The 13,951-nt window shown below is 40.0% G+C and overlaps 1 protein-coding gene and 1 long non-coding RNA gene across 11 annotated transcripts in view; one reads left to right on the top strand and one right to left on the bottom strand.

Annotated features, from left to right (window-relative positions):
• Positions 1 to 13,951, top strand: part of LOC112147115 — a 39,405-nt gene that overhangs the window by 4,073 nt on the left and 21,381 nt on the right. For 5 of the 10 annotated variants that reach the window (XR_002919400.2, XR_004949503.1, XR_002919394.2 and 2 more), the window contains exon 3: positions 8,079 to 8,234. This is a non-coding gene — a long non-coding RNA (uncharacterized LOC112147115). The remainder of the gene's footprint in view (positions 1 to 8,078; positions 8,235 to 13,951) is intronic. The other 5 variants (XR_004949504.1, XR_002919396.2, XR_002919397.2 and 2 more) reach the window with 2 other exon arrangements.
• LOC112147112 (myosin-7) lies at positions 537 to 12,694 on the bottom strand. The gene is made up of 38 exons (XM_024273254.2): positions 12,646 to 12,694; positions 12,124 to 12,332; positions 11,900 to 12,043; positions 11,658 to 11,814; positions 11,542 to 11,569; positions 11,352 to 11,460; positions 11,126 to 11,218; positions 10,978 to 11,041; positions 10,119 to 10,217; positions 9,939 to 10,042; positions 9,704 to 9,842; positions 9,467 to 9,585; positions 9,240 to 9,389; positions 8,978 to 9,148; positions 8,589 to 8,898; positions 8,428 to 8,504; positions 8,056 to 8,261; positions 7,853 to 7,976; positions 7,616 to 7,752; positions 7,272 to 7,527; positions 6,353 to 6,595; positions 6,089 to 6,265; positions 5,868 to 6,013; positions 5,694 to 5,784; positions 5,210 to 5,599; positions 4,790 to 4,916; positions 4,149 to 4,267; positions 3,874 to 4,070; positions 3,609 to 3,792; positions 3,354 to 3,519; positions 3,152 to 3,276; positions 2,760 to 3,068; positions 2,014 to 2,217; positions 1,637 to 1,933; positions 1,440 to 1,544; positions 1,212 to 1,307; positions 951 to 1,085; positions 537 to 661 (listed from the first exon to the last, which is right to left on the bottom strand). Exons 2-38 carry the CDS (start codon positions 12,322 to 12,324, stop codon positions 641 to 643), a joined length of 5,820 nt encoding a protein of 1,939 aa, XP_024129022.1. The 5' UTR covers positions 12,325 to 12,332; positions 12,646 to 12,694; the 3' UTR covers positions 537 to 640.

Raw genomic sequence — 13,951 nt, 5'->3', positions numbered from 1 at the left:
TAAAGAATGTAAACGCTGAAGCTAACCAAAAGTTGGTTTAAGCAAAATGGGATAGTTCTGTAGTCCAACTCAAGATATGAACATGCAGGAAAATACTGGTGACTTTTTTACTAAGAGACTCTGTAAAAACTACTGATTAGATGTATTAGGATCAACTATATGATTGTAAACCTGGCAAATTTCCGCTGCACAGTGGTAGAAAATCAGTGTTCTAGTAGAGCAGTCATTCAGCAGGACCATGACCCAAATAACATGAGCAAGATTAAAACCAAACTTCTAAAAGAGGAGAGATTCATGGGTCACTAGTACCTACCCAAAGTTAAGTGTTGATTTGATAGTTTAAAGCTGTTTGTCTGCAAACTTTGATCAAAGACGTATTTGTTGAAGTGGAATAGAAAAATTTTAGAGAAGTGTAATATTCAGAAAAAAGTAATAACTTTATGTTACTGCAAACAAATGTAGTCTTGTTCTTTCCTGACAAGCTGTGCATTTGTAGAGATCTTTAAGATTTGCATGATAAAAAAGACAAGGCGCAGTTTGAGATGCAGATTCATTTAATTCTACTAAACAACCAACATGCATAGGGAGACACTGAACAGAACAGTAGGTGCCTCGGAAAGGGTAATACATTTCACATTCTTCACTCTTCTTCATGTCCTTTCTGAAACAGAGAAAAAAAAAATAGAAGGAAGTGAACAAAATGTTTTGATACCAAAGAATACTTACTTCAGTTATTCCATTTTTAGCACTGTGACTTCAAGGGCTTTAGATTATGCCCTTTAGCTTAACTTTACAGAGTATCCACATGTCATAATTTTTTGTGTAGTTACGTTTAAAAGTATTTTTAGGCAGTCTCTTTTTCTTATTTGGTGTTTAGCAGTTACATAAGTATTTGTCCCAGCTGTTGACTGACAAATTTGCAGCAATATAGTAAGTGTTTCTTGACTAACCTTTGACCCCACATCGCGGCTCTTGGCACGCAGCTTGTTGACCTGAGACTCGGCGATGTCTGCTCTCTCCTCAGCCTCATCGAGCTCATGTTGGAGCTTGCGGAACTTAGTCAGGTTAGAGTTTGCCTGTTCCTCCTGGAGAACAAAAACACAAACCCTCATCAGCCCAAACTACTATAAAGGGTTAGAAATGAGTTGGATTATTTGATATTTCTTTTTTAAGTTTAGCAGTATCATTTCAGAAATCAAAAGAGCACTTACAGCCTCTTCTGCAGCTTTCTTGTAGGATTTGACTTTCAGCTGCAGCTTGTCTACCAGATCTTGCAGCCTGGCGAGGTTCTTACGATCCTCCTCAGTCTATGAGAAATAATGAATTTTCAATTACCGGTAGCTGCAAATAAGATAACCATTGTAGTTTTTATGTTTCAAACCTTCCTCTTCATAAACTATGTACATGTGTATCTTTGGATTAAATAGTCTGAATCTCACCTGATAGGTCAGCTCTTTGATCCTTCTCTCATACTTTCTAACTCCTTTTATGGAGTCACTGGACTTTCTTTGTTCAGCCTCTATCTCATTTTCCAGTTCTCTGATCTGCAGACAAATTAACATGAAAAAGCTTCAGGTTTATTCATTTAATTTCAGAAGCTTTTGTTGCTTTGCAACTTAAAAGTCCAAATGCTCACCCTGGCCTCGAGCTTTTGCACAAGTTTCTTCCCTCCCTTCATGGCGATCTGCTCAGCTTCATCCAGACGGTGCTGCAGGTCTTTGATGGTTTGTTCCATGTTCTTCTTCATGCGCTCCAGGTGAGCGCTGGTGTCCTGCTCTTTCTTCAGCTCTTCTGCCATCATGGCAGCATCAGTGATGGCCTTTTTGGCCTTTTCTTCAGCATTTCTGCACTCCTGCACCGCCTCTTCCACTTCTGTTTGAAGCTGGACTGTATCAGATTCCAGCTTCTTCTTCTGATTCAGCAGACTTGTGTTCTGTTTTTGATGTAAAGCTTAGGTTTTAGAATCCCAATGCAAGAACTGATTTATAAACTAAAGGTCCTTCTTAGTCTTACCTGTGAGTGCAGCAGCTGCACCCTCTCACTGACATCCAGCAGCTCTTGCTCAGCCAGTTTGCGGCTTCTCTCGGTTTGTTCCAGAGCAGCTCTCAGCTCCTCCACTTCAGCTAGAAGCAAGGTGTTGCGTCTCTCAACAATAGCTATGTTCTCTTTCATGTCATCATTCGCTCGCAGAGACTCATCAAGCTGCAGCTGAGAATCCTGGAAGGTGGAAATTTTTTTGTAAAATAAGTAAAATCTTGAACATAGAAGAAACGTTTTTGCTCAAAACCTAATGTTTTTGGTTTCTGTTTATTTAAAGTTTGCTTCTAATGACTCCACTGCTTTATAATTGTTTAAGCTGTTTTAAGAATTTGTTTTAGAGGAAAATTGAAACCTGCCCATATTACTATCTTTTGAAATAAATATTGATACATAATAATCTTCCAATATGTGATATCTTGGACCAATTCGAGCAAGAAAAACAAATTTAATTGACAGTCTATATCTTTTCATCAACCTTTGTCTAATTAGTGTTTATCACACAGGAAAATAAAGGAAATCAATATAAAAGCATTCTTGTTAAATAAATGTGTTAAGCCTCAATGAACCTTTGGATGATGCACTTGAGGAATAGTTAATATTTGCAACATTTAGAGAATTGATCGTAAGCTTTGTCAAGTTTGCCTTTCCTTTTCAGTAAATACCTGTTTTCTGTTGCATTACTGTTAGCATATTTTATGTTTGAAAACCAGAGTGCATACCTTCAGATGTGCATGGACAGCCTTCAGCTGTTTCTGGGCTTCAGCTGCCTGCCTGTTGGCTTGGCTGAGCTGGATCTCCATCTCATTGAGGTCTCCCTCCATCTTCTTCTTAATACGAAGAGCTTCATTGCGGCTTCGGGTTTCAGCCTCCAGAGAGCTCTGCAGAGTATCTACAACTCTCTGTTGGTTTCTCTTGGCTTGCTCCATCTCTTCATCTTTCTCAGCCAGCTTACGCTCCATGTCTGCTTTGATTTGGTTAAACTCGAGCTGGACTCTGAGAATCTTGCCCTCTTCATGCTCCAGTGAAGCCTGTCATGATGTAGATTCATGGAAGATTGTGATTAGTAATCTGCCAAAGATTGTCGGACTCCCTCTTGAACCGGACAGCATACCTCTGCTTCCTCCAGAGCTGTCTGGATCTCTGACTTCTCTTGTTCCAGCTGCTTGCGAATCTTCTCAAGCTCGTGAATGCTCTTTCCACCCTCACCAATTTGCTCAGTCAGGTCAGATATTTCCTCTAGATTGAATACAGTCATCATCTATGAACATCACATAGTTTTGTGGATAAATAAAGTTTAATGATTTTAGACAGACCTTGTAGGTTCTTGTTTTCTCTTTTCATGGTCTCCAGATGCTCCAGGGCCTCTTCATAGGAGTTCTTCAGTTTGAAGAGCTCAGTACTCAGAGATCTGGCTTCCTTTTGTGAACTTTCCAGCTCTGATTGGGACTCTTCATACTTTTGCTTCCATTCTGCCAAGACCTGGAAAATGGTGTCCACTTTCAATTACATGTTTTCTTTTTCTTTCATGACCAATTTCTGTAGATAGACGGGACATCCTTAAAGCTGACCTTGTCAAAGTTCCTCTGCTTCTTGTCCAAAGCAGCAGCAGCAGCATTTGACCTCTCCACATCCACCATGAGATCTTCAATCTCATTTTGCAGTCTATGTTTGGTCTTCTCCAGAGAGGAACATTTGGCATTCACTGCTTCAACAGCCTCCTCAGCGTCCTGCAGACGCTGAGCCAGCTTCTTCCTATTTTGGATCAGGACATATTAAAGGTCATCTGCTTTGGACTATTTTTGGGTTTGTTAGCTTCAGTCGTGTTTGTCTTACTTGGCTTCTTCCAGTTCCTCAGTCCTCTGGATGGCGTCAGTTTCGTACTTTGTTCTCCACTGAGCCACCTCAGAGTTGGCTTTGGACATGCTGCGCTGCAGCTCAGCCTTGGCCTCCTGCTCCTCCTCATACTGCTCCCTGAGGAGTTCGCAGTCATGGCGAGCTGACTGCACAGCATGGGCTAAGGCATTCTTGGCCTAAAAATGATAATATAAACCTATTAATTAGCTGGCCTCAGTTAAACCTAAATGTGGTGTCATGGCTACCAGATCTACCTTGACTTCTTCTTCAAGCTGTCGTTTCAGGTCATCAGTCTGCTGAGTATACGACTGTTTTCCTCTGGTGAGTTGAGACACCAGGGAGTCTTTTTCCTCCAGCTGTCTTTGTAGTTCACCTAATTCAAACAGACTATTAAAATGTTGTTTCTTATTCTCAAAAGTGAACTGAGGAGTTACATTGTGTCAGGAGGCTGCCCGCCATCTCCCCCTCTGGTTGCTCACGCACACAATCTCCAGAATACTAAGCCACTCCTGCAGCTCCTGTCAGGAGTTCCACAGCTGCTGCCAATCACCTATCAGCCACCACAGTATTTAAGCCAAGCTCCAAGCACAACACGGCGTGTAGTATTGAGCGTCCAACCCAACTCTGAGTGTGTGTTCCTTCCTTTTCGCCTACGACCCAGTTCTGTTCCCGTGACTTTCCTGCTAGCCGCCTGTCTCGACTCCTGCCTGTCCCTGACCTCCGTCTCCGTCCCTCGCCTGTCTCCGACCACTGCCTGCTCCGCCTCTTATAAGTCCATGCCGGCTCCGACCCTCGCCTGTCCGACCACCGCTTTCCCTCTGCACATCGCTGAACAATAAACACTGTAGATGGATCCGAACGTCTCTGAGTCATTGTTACACATTGAAGAGCTTACCATTTTCAGTTTGAAGCTTAGCTTTCTGCATGGTGAAGTCGTTGATGGTGCGCTGTCCCTCCTCAGACTTGGTTTTATATTCATTCATCTGGTCCTCCAGAGATCTACACATTTTCTCCAAATTGTTCTGTAAAACAAAACATTGTTCTGATTATTTTAGCTTTGACATGTATATCTTCTCAAGAACAACTCTTGAGTCAAAAGTTGAGTCGAAGTTTTCTTTTGTGTGTATTTGAGGACATTACTGTTTGTTTGTTATTAAGATGTTTCAAATAGTGCACATCACTGAGAAATGAAGTAAGCTTTCCTGATTTTTGCAAATGATTGCAATTTTGCAAATGGTGAAGATTTTAATGAGGTCTAAATCCTTCAAATACCCACTCTATTATATTAAGCACCTTTTAGTTGGCTGTTACACACCTTAGACTTTACAATCTGTTCCATGTTGGAAACCACATCATCCAGCTCCAGTTTGAGCTCACTCTTCTCCTTCTCCAGTTTCTGCTTGACTCTCTGCAGGTTGTCAATCTGCTCTCCCAGGTCAGCCACACTGTCTGCCTGTTTCTTCCTAAGGGTTGCAGTTGTGGATTCATGGTGCAGAGTGGCCTCTTCAAGGTCTCTGCGGAGTTTCTGGAACTCGGCCTCCCTCTTCTTGTTCATCTCGATCTGAGCAGCCGTGGCTCCTCCAGCTTCTTCCAGCCTCTCACTGATCTCCTCCAGCTCCCGAGCCAAGTCTGCTCTCTGCTTCTCCACTTTGGCCCGAGCAGCTCGCTCTGCTTCGAGTTCCTCCTCAAGCTCTTCAATGCGAGCCTAAGACCAAAGTCGTAGAAAGCTAGTGTTAAATACTTCTAATCTGCACATGCGGTTACACTTTGACAGTCCTTGATGCTTTATATTTTCTCACCTGCAGCTCTTTGAGCTTCTTCTGGAGTTGGGCGCACATTGCCTGTTCATCTTCTATTTTACCATTAAGTTGACTGATTTCAAAATCTTTCCTGTAGATGAACAAGTAAAACAAATATAGTTGAAAAGTAACAATAACTTTTCTTTTTTAGAAACACAAACGTCTTAAAGTTACTTTTTCAGTCTCTCTTCAAGTTGCTGCTTGTCATTTTCAAGATCCATGACACTTTCTTGGGCCAACTTAAGATCTCCTTCAAGCTTCCTCTTTGCTCTTTCAAGGTCCATCCGGATTTTCTTCTCCTGTTCGAGGGACCCCTCAAGCTGCAAATGAAACATATGCTTTAGTATTTGTAGCTAATATTTGTTCAAGCTCTCTTGACCTTCTAAGTTCATTACATCGTCCACTTGCTGCTCCAGCTTAGCTTTGGCCTTGGTCAGAGTGTTGACTTTGTCTTCCTCACTCTGCAGGTCATCCAGCGTTTGCTGATGAGCTTCTTGTAAAGCTTTCTTCTCCTTGGTGAGCTTGGCTATGATTTCATCCAAAGCAGCCATCTCCTCTGTCAGGTTCTTCACCTGTTACAAATGAGCCATAAATCTCTGTCAGCTTTTATATCACTCCTCAAAAATACATTTGAGATCAAATCTCTTGTTTTCCAGTACCTTGTTCTCAGTGGCATGCTTCTCCTTCTCCACTTTAGCCAGAGTTAGCTCCAAGTCATCAATGTCCTTCTTTAACTCAGAGCATTCGTCTTCCAGCTTTCTCTTTTTGGCAGTCAGTTCAGCATTCATCTCCTCTTCATCCTCCAGCCTTTCAGTCAGCTCTTTGATTTTAGCCTCCAGCTGAATCTTACTCTTTATGAGTCCCTCACATCTTTCTTCAGCATCACCAAGATTATCTTGTTCCTGTTTGTAAAGATAATCACAAGGATGTAAAATGTAACCATCATGTAATCAATGCTATTTTAACTGGTTTAGACACATTTAATACTTCCAAGTATTTTTTCCTGCATGTTTTCATGTTTTCAATTTTTGGAATACAATAAAGATCTATCAGTGTCTAATTTTCACACTTGTATTGTTCCTAATTCACATTTGGGAGCTGCCCAGAACTTCAGTTAAATGCAGGTTTGGCTCCTATTCTGTGTCCTTGGATAAGACACTGACCACTTTGGGTTGTTTGGCTTGTGCCTTGCATGGAGACTCTGCCACCATCAGTGTGTGAATGTGTCTGTACATGACTGATTGGAACTTGTGACTATAAAGCACTTTAGGGCTTAATGACAATATAACACAAGTATACAAGCAATTTATCATTTAATAGTTTTGACCTGGGACTTGAACCTGCGGCACTGAAAGTCTGGAGGGTCCATGTCAGTTTTTTATATCATCAACAAAGCATCCATGTCACCAACTATTTAATAACCTCTTGTTTCATTTGTTGCAATAGGACTCATTTGTACGGACCCTGACTATCAGTCACAGGGATTTTATCCAATTTTTGAACAGATAAGTCATGCAGAACATGGGTATTTGAGGAGCAGACTTGGAACATTGGACTCAGTAACACATGTAGGCATACCGTCTGAACTTGAAGCTGTAAGTCATTCTTCTCTTGGAGAAGAGAGACCATTTTCTCTTCAAGTTCCTTTCTGCGGGCTTCAGATTTTGCATAAGCTTCCTTCAGCTTGGTAAACTCTTCCTTCATGTTGGCCATCTCTTTCTCTGTCTCTGCAGACCTCAGTAGAGGTTTGATCTTAAAGTACAGCTTCATCCAGGGCCAATTCTTGACCCCCATGAAGGCACGAATGTTCCACTGGATCACTAGTAGTGCGTCCCTAAGACCAAAAAGTGTTGCATTGTAGGTCCAAGAAATGAAACAAATAGACCTACAAAATTTATCAAAGGTATGATGGAAGAATCTACCTCCTTTCAACAATCTTCTGGAACTCCACTCTTGCAAGCAGACCTCTGGATCGAGCTTGAATGCCAGTGATGATTAGAGCTAATCTGTCATCTCGCATCTCTTCTAGTTGACCCAACAGTCCAGCCTTGAAAAAAACCTTTTGGGAAAAAGGACATACATATAAAAAATGATTATTTCTTCTGGTTAGTCTATAAATTCTGGATAATACTTAATATTTAAAGACGGAGAGGTCCCACCTTGGTGTGCCCCAATTTATATTGGTTATGGTCAATGTCCAAAGATCCCAACAGTTTCTCAGCAGCCTTCTTGTTGTCAATGAATTGACCCTCAGGAATGGCATTGGGATTCAAAATACGGTATCTTTAACACAATTAGATCCATTCAATTAAAAAGTTGTTTTTTTATGTACATTTTTAATTATGTTTATTCAAAGACAAACCTCTGCTTGAAATCCCCATACAGAATTCTGTTTGGAAAACCCTTTCTGCAGATCCTGATGCCTTCCAGCACGCCATTACAGCGCAGCTGGTGCATCACCAGAGGGTTCTCCATGGCCCCAGGAGTCTTGGTCTCATTGGGGATGATGCAGCGCACAAAGTGAGGGTGGGTGGACCGCAGGTTGGTCATCAGCTTGTTCAAGTTCTCCTGTAGATTTAGTTTTTAAAGGAAATTGCAACAAAAAATACGGTGGTTTGGTTGAAATTTTCATTATCACTTTTCATGCTATAGACTATTAATTATTAACTAAGCAGTCAGTTGCAATGTTCATTACTAAAGTAGAAATCGAGTGTACACACACACAAATACGAACCCTGTGCAGAGCTGAGACAGTTTGGAAGGATGAGCCTTTCTTCTTGCTACCTTTTCCGCTCTTTCCCGAATCTTGAGCTAAATTAAAAATAGTTTGAACCTTTAAGATAAGCACATTTAAGAAACCAGTATTTATTCTTTAAAATAAAACTGTTCGTATACCTGAATCAGCTCCCGCATAGCCTGCAAAAAGCATAGCTAATAGTTTCATAGTTGACTTCTGGAAAAGTCCAACCACCGTCTCATTCAGAGGATCTTTGTTCTTCACCAGCCAGTTGTTGATGTTATAATCAACAGTTCCTGCATAATGAACCAGGGAAAAATGGGCCTCTGGTTTTCCTTTGACAACTCTGGGTTTTTGGAAGTTATTGGATTTTCCCAGGTGGTTGTCATAAAGCTTAGCTTTGAAGGTGGCATCACTGGCTTTGGGAAACATGCACTCCTCTTCAAGGATGGACATGATACCCATGGGCTGAAGGGACAGAAACATGTACTTAAAATGATCAAAATTCTTACCTTTTATAAGGAGTATTTTCAGTAAAATCACCAACCTTTTCAATCAGGTCTATACAGGCCTGTAGATCCATACCAAAATCAATAAATTCCCATTCAATTCCTTCTTTCTTGTACTCTTCTTGCTCCAGCACAAACATGTGATGGTTGAAAAACTGTTGCAGTTTTTCATTAGTGAAGTTGATGCACAGCTGCTCAAAGGTGTTGAACTTTTATAAAAAATAAGACAAAGAAAAAACAACTAGTCAAATGTTTTATCCTTAACTTCTACTTTACTTTTGGTCTTCATTATAAACTCACATCAAAAATCTCAAATCCAGCAATGTCCAGCACTCCTATGAAGTACTGTCGGGGCTGCTTGGTGTCCAATGACTGGTTGATTCTCACCACCATCCACAAGAACATTTTCTCATACACTGACTTTGACAGTGCACCAATGGCATAGTACACCTGACAAAAACCCACATATATAAATATTTGTAAACATTATTCTGATTAAAAGTAAAAAAAAAAAGTATATTTCCCACCTGGTTAACATTCTGTCCCTTGGTGACCCACTCATTTCCTACTTTGACTCTGGGATGACAGAGACCTTTGATCAGGTCAGCAGAGTTCAAGCCCATCAGATATGCAACTTTATCAGCATCTGAGAATGAAAACGTGATAAATTATTGACATATTATATATTTGTGTGTTTGGAGGAATATTGATTTCTTGCTCAGTATTTTAGTTTTTACAGCAAAACTATTGGGCTAACAGTTTACCTTCAGTGCCGTCTGCTTCAGCCTGCTCCTCTCGCTGCTTCTGCTTAAATTTCATGTTACCAAAGTGCATGATGGCACCAATCAGCTTGTAAATGCTGTTCTTCTCTTCTTGAGTGAAGCCCAGCACATCAAAGGCATCCTACATAAAATAAAGAAACAAACATCATGCTGCAATCAATTTGTTGCTATAAGGTAACCATATTGTTTGCTGTTGTAAATTGTAGATTTGCCTCACATCAGTGGCCATCAACTCTTCAGCATCATTGATGGATGTTACTGTTGTCTCTCCTTGGGAGATGAAGGCGTAGTCGTAGGGGTTGTTGGTGATGAGCAGCATTTCTAAAAGACAAAATAAAATGTTAAAACGCAAAAGAAACTGTGTGCTTATGTAATGGCCAATTTACTGACTGCATACCCAGCAGTTCCGGCTTTACTTGAGACAATATTTGGTAGAATATGTGGTAATCCCTTTCAGCTTTGAGCTGATAAGTTACCCGGGATTTTTCCAAAAGATCTGCAAAAGAAAGATTTATATCCCGTTTACACTGGCAGATGAACTTTTTTAGGTCTCCCTTTTAAGCATGTGACAAACTTTGCTACTTACAAGTCTCAATGTCAGCAGAGGCAAGTTTTCCTCTATTGTCAAAATGAATACGAATAAATTTATCCTAAGACGGAGGAAAAATAATGTATTTGGGTGGACTTACTTCATCTTCATAGTCACTTTTGTTTCTAGTAACTCACAAATCTGGGACAAAATCTAGTAGAAAATGTGATAATCCCTCTCTGCCTTGAGCTGGTAAGTAACACGGGATTTTTCCAGAAGGTCTGTTTGGAAAATACATGTTTTTTTATTTACTATTTTCCCATCTGTAAAAGTTTAAAGTTTTGAAGTATTACACTTCAATTCGTTCATCTTCTTGGCCGCTTTGTCCCTTTTAGGGTCATGGGGGGGCCAGAGCCTAACCCAGCTACTAATTGGCGAAGGCAGGGATAGGTCGCCAGTCTATCGCAGGGCCTCAATCACACTTTATTACACTTTAATCACACCAAAAATATAAGGCGATTCTGCAAACAAGTTTTCATTTTTTTTGTGTTGTCCAACCAAAATGTTGTGTTTTTAGGAGAAGGAGTGGTCCCTTGATTTGCAAAAAAAAATGCCTTAAGTGTTGGAAATTTCTAATTAAGCATTGATTTGTAAGTTTTTATTACCGGATATAGTCATGTTAAACATCTCTTTAATAGCTATCCGACATAATGGTATGGTTGCTTACATGTCTCGATGTCAGCAGAGGCCAACTTTCCCCTGTTGTCAAAATGAATTCTGATGAATTTACCCTGAAACAGAAGTCACATTTTAACTTAGAAATAAGATAAATAGAGAAATAATTCTGAAAGTTGTGCCTCTCTGTTGTCACTTACAAATCGGGATGAGTTGTCATTCCTGATGGTTTTGGCATTTCCAAAAGCCTCTAGAGCCGGGTTACACTGGATGATTTGATCCTCCAGTGTGCCCTAATGTAATTAGTTAACCCAAGTCATCAGGCAAACAAAGATATAAACACATTTTCAGCCAACTAGGAAATATCTCTTGTTGATTTTTTCAAAAAGCTTTGTAAATACAATTGAATTCAAAGACGATGCAAACCTTCTTCTCAGCAGCAGCATCCTTCTTCCCCCCTGGTACAGCAGCAATGCTGGCAAAGTACTGGATGACACGTTTGGTGTTTACAGTCTTTCCTGCTCCAGATTCTCCACTGTTTTTGAGAATGACAGAGTTTTAAGTCTTACCGTTGAGGTCTGAAGTGAGGGACAAATGTGGGAAAATACACACTTACGTAATCAGGATCGACTGGTTCTCCCTGTCTGTAAGCAAGAAATCAGAGAGCATTTTAAGTGACTTTTTTGCTAAAAAAAATAACTAGATTTAATCACAAGTTTTAAAGAAATGTACCTGAGAGCATGTACTGGTATGCATTATCAGAGATGGAGAAGATGTGAGGAGGAGCTTCACTCCTCTTCTTTCCTCTGTAGGCAACAACCACCTCCTGGTTGTAGACTGGCAGCCACTTGTAGGGGTTGACAGTCACACAGAACAGCCCAGAGTAGGTCTACCATGTCAAAGGAAGGACAAAACACATTGTTTTTTAAATTCTAAGAAATATCAGTGATTGGAAAACAAAACATGTGACTCACGTAGATCATCCATGCTGCATAACGCTCTTTGAGGTTAAACAGAACAGCTGGCTCATGGAGAAAGGTGAACATCGCCATGTCTTCAATTTTATCAAACTTTGGTGGATTCTGAGGATGTACATCACACTCCTTCACTGTGACAGTCTGCAAAAAAAAGGAATCAATTTCATACAAAAGCAAAAAATATCTATTCCATTAAGTTGAATTTGAGCTGATGTGATCACCTTTCCGTCTTCAGTCTCGACAGTGACTTTGTCACCGTCACGACTTGTGACGGAAGCCTTCACGTACTCGACCTCGGGGTCAGGGACGAAGCACTCCTTCTTCATGTCAAAAGGGCGAGTCTGAGCTTCCAGACGTTCCTTATCCGACTTCCTCAAAAAAGGAGCAGCAGCCCCAAACTCTGCCATGACAGCATCCCCCATCTTTTAACCTTTAACAAAATAAATTATTCAAAATTCGCTTAAAAAACTAAAATGGTTTCAAGGCAAAAAGGTTACTTATTATTTCACTTTATCTCAGGTATTAGTAAAAACCAAAGAAATGTTGAACATTACAAATATATAGGTTAGATCAAATAACGTATATTGACTTAAAAGTGAATGAAGTCACAGGTAAAATTAACATTATGACTAAATGTTAGATTTCAGAAAAAATAATGATAGTTTGTTGTGTTCCCTCAATATTAAATGAAAAATAAGCTTTATATATTGCTCTTAAATTAGAAGAAATTTGTTCAGTTATACCTGAGGCCTTGTCTCTCTGAAGAGGCGTAGATGTTTTATTTATATTCTCTAAATGAAAGCAAAGTCAAGGTCACATCAAATCATTATATCACTGAAACAAAACCAGATAAATGTGCAAATAGTATCAGCATGTCACCTGAATAAACCAAAAAGACTGTATAACATAAAATAAACATGAATATGTAAAAGCTATGTCGTTCATGAGTAAAAGATGAATTAGCTTTTCTGTAGTTGTTGTTATCTCACCTTAGACTGTCAAGTGAAATGATGGATCCAGCGTCAGACACCAAGCCGTCTCTCTGTTAATAAAGGTTGTAGGTCTGCCAAATAAGGACATGAATATCAGAGAAAAGGCAGCCAGGTTACCGATCATGAAAAGCATTCTCCAAATTGGGATGAGCCCATTGCTGCTATTTGTTGCTCTCACCTTGAACAACAGGCTGATGGGTTGGAGTGGACATGACAAAGAAAGGGGATAGGCGGGGAGGTGGGGAAGCAAACGCAGACTGCTGCCCGTCATCTGTTAGTTCTACTGAGCTTTATAAAGTTTGTTTTATTTTGATGAGAGCAATTAAAGCGGCTTGCAGAAAAAGTTTGTAGTTTGTTTTTAATTTTAGGTAAAGACTTTGAGTTAGTTGATTTGGGAAATTAAAGAAATGTAGATTAATCACACCCCAGATTTCTGTTTAAGAAGCAAAAACCACAATCTTTAGCAATAGTCATGTCAGGCCAGTATTAGGATTCTATGACCGCTTTATTTATTCTTTATAGGAAAACATAAAGAGCTGGCATGAAATATTATCATGAAAACACAAGGATTATTAATAGCAAAACGTAAGAAGATACCCAATTGTGCTTTCATACTTAAACTAAATAAAGTATCCCACCAGGCAAGGAGGATTTGTGCTACTCAAAACATTTTAAGACTTGAAGTTCAACAATTCTCTGACCAATCATAGGATGTCACACACATTTTAAGAGAAAGACTAAAGAGCTGCACCTGTCGTCTGCAAAGAGGCAAGACAAGGCCAAGGTCGCAGCTGTGAGCCCTTTTTATTATCACTCACCACTGCTCCCTGTTAGGTCGCCTGCCTTAATCCAGCCCTCCACACTTTGCATTGTTTCCTTTTCTTTAGTAACAACAGACACGCTCAGACACAATGGTGACCAGATTTTCCCCCTTGCATACAAATAAAATGATTCAAAACGATTAATCTTTTACAGTTTTGGTGAACAGTCCAATGCTTTAAAGGTATGTAATTTAAAGCATTGCAGTACTGCATACAGATTGTATTGTAAACGATAC

This window comes from Oryzias melastigma, linkage group LG17 (assembly GCF_002922805.2).
Source record: "Oryzias melastigma strain HK-1 linkage group LG17, ASM292280v2, whole genome shotgun sequence".
Taxonomy (NCBI): domain Eukaryota; kingdom Metazoa; phylum Chordata; class Actinopteri; order Beloniformes; family Adrianichthyidae; genus Oryzias; species Oryzias melastigma.
This window is presented reverse-complemented; position numbering and strand designations above follow the sequence as displayed.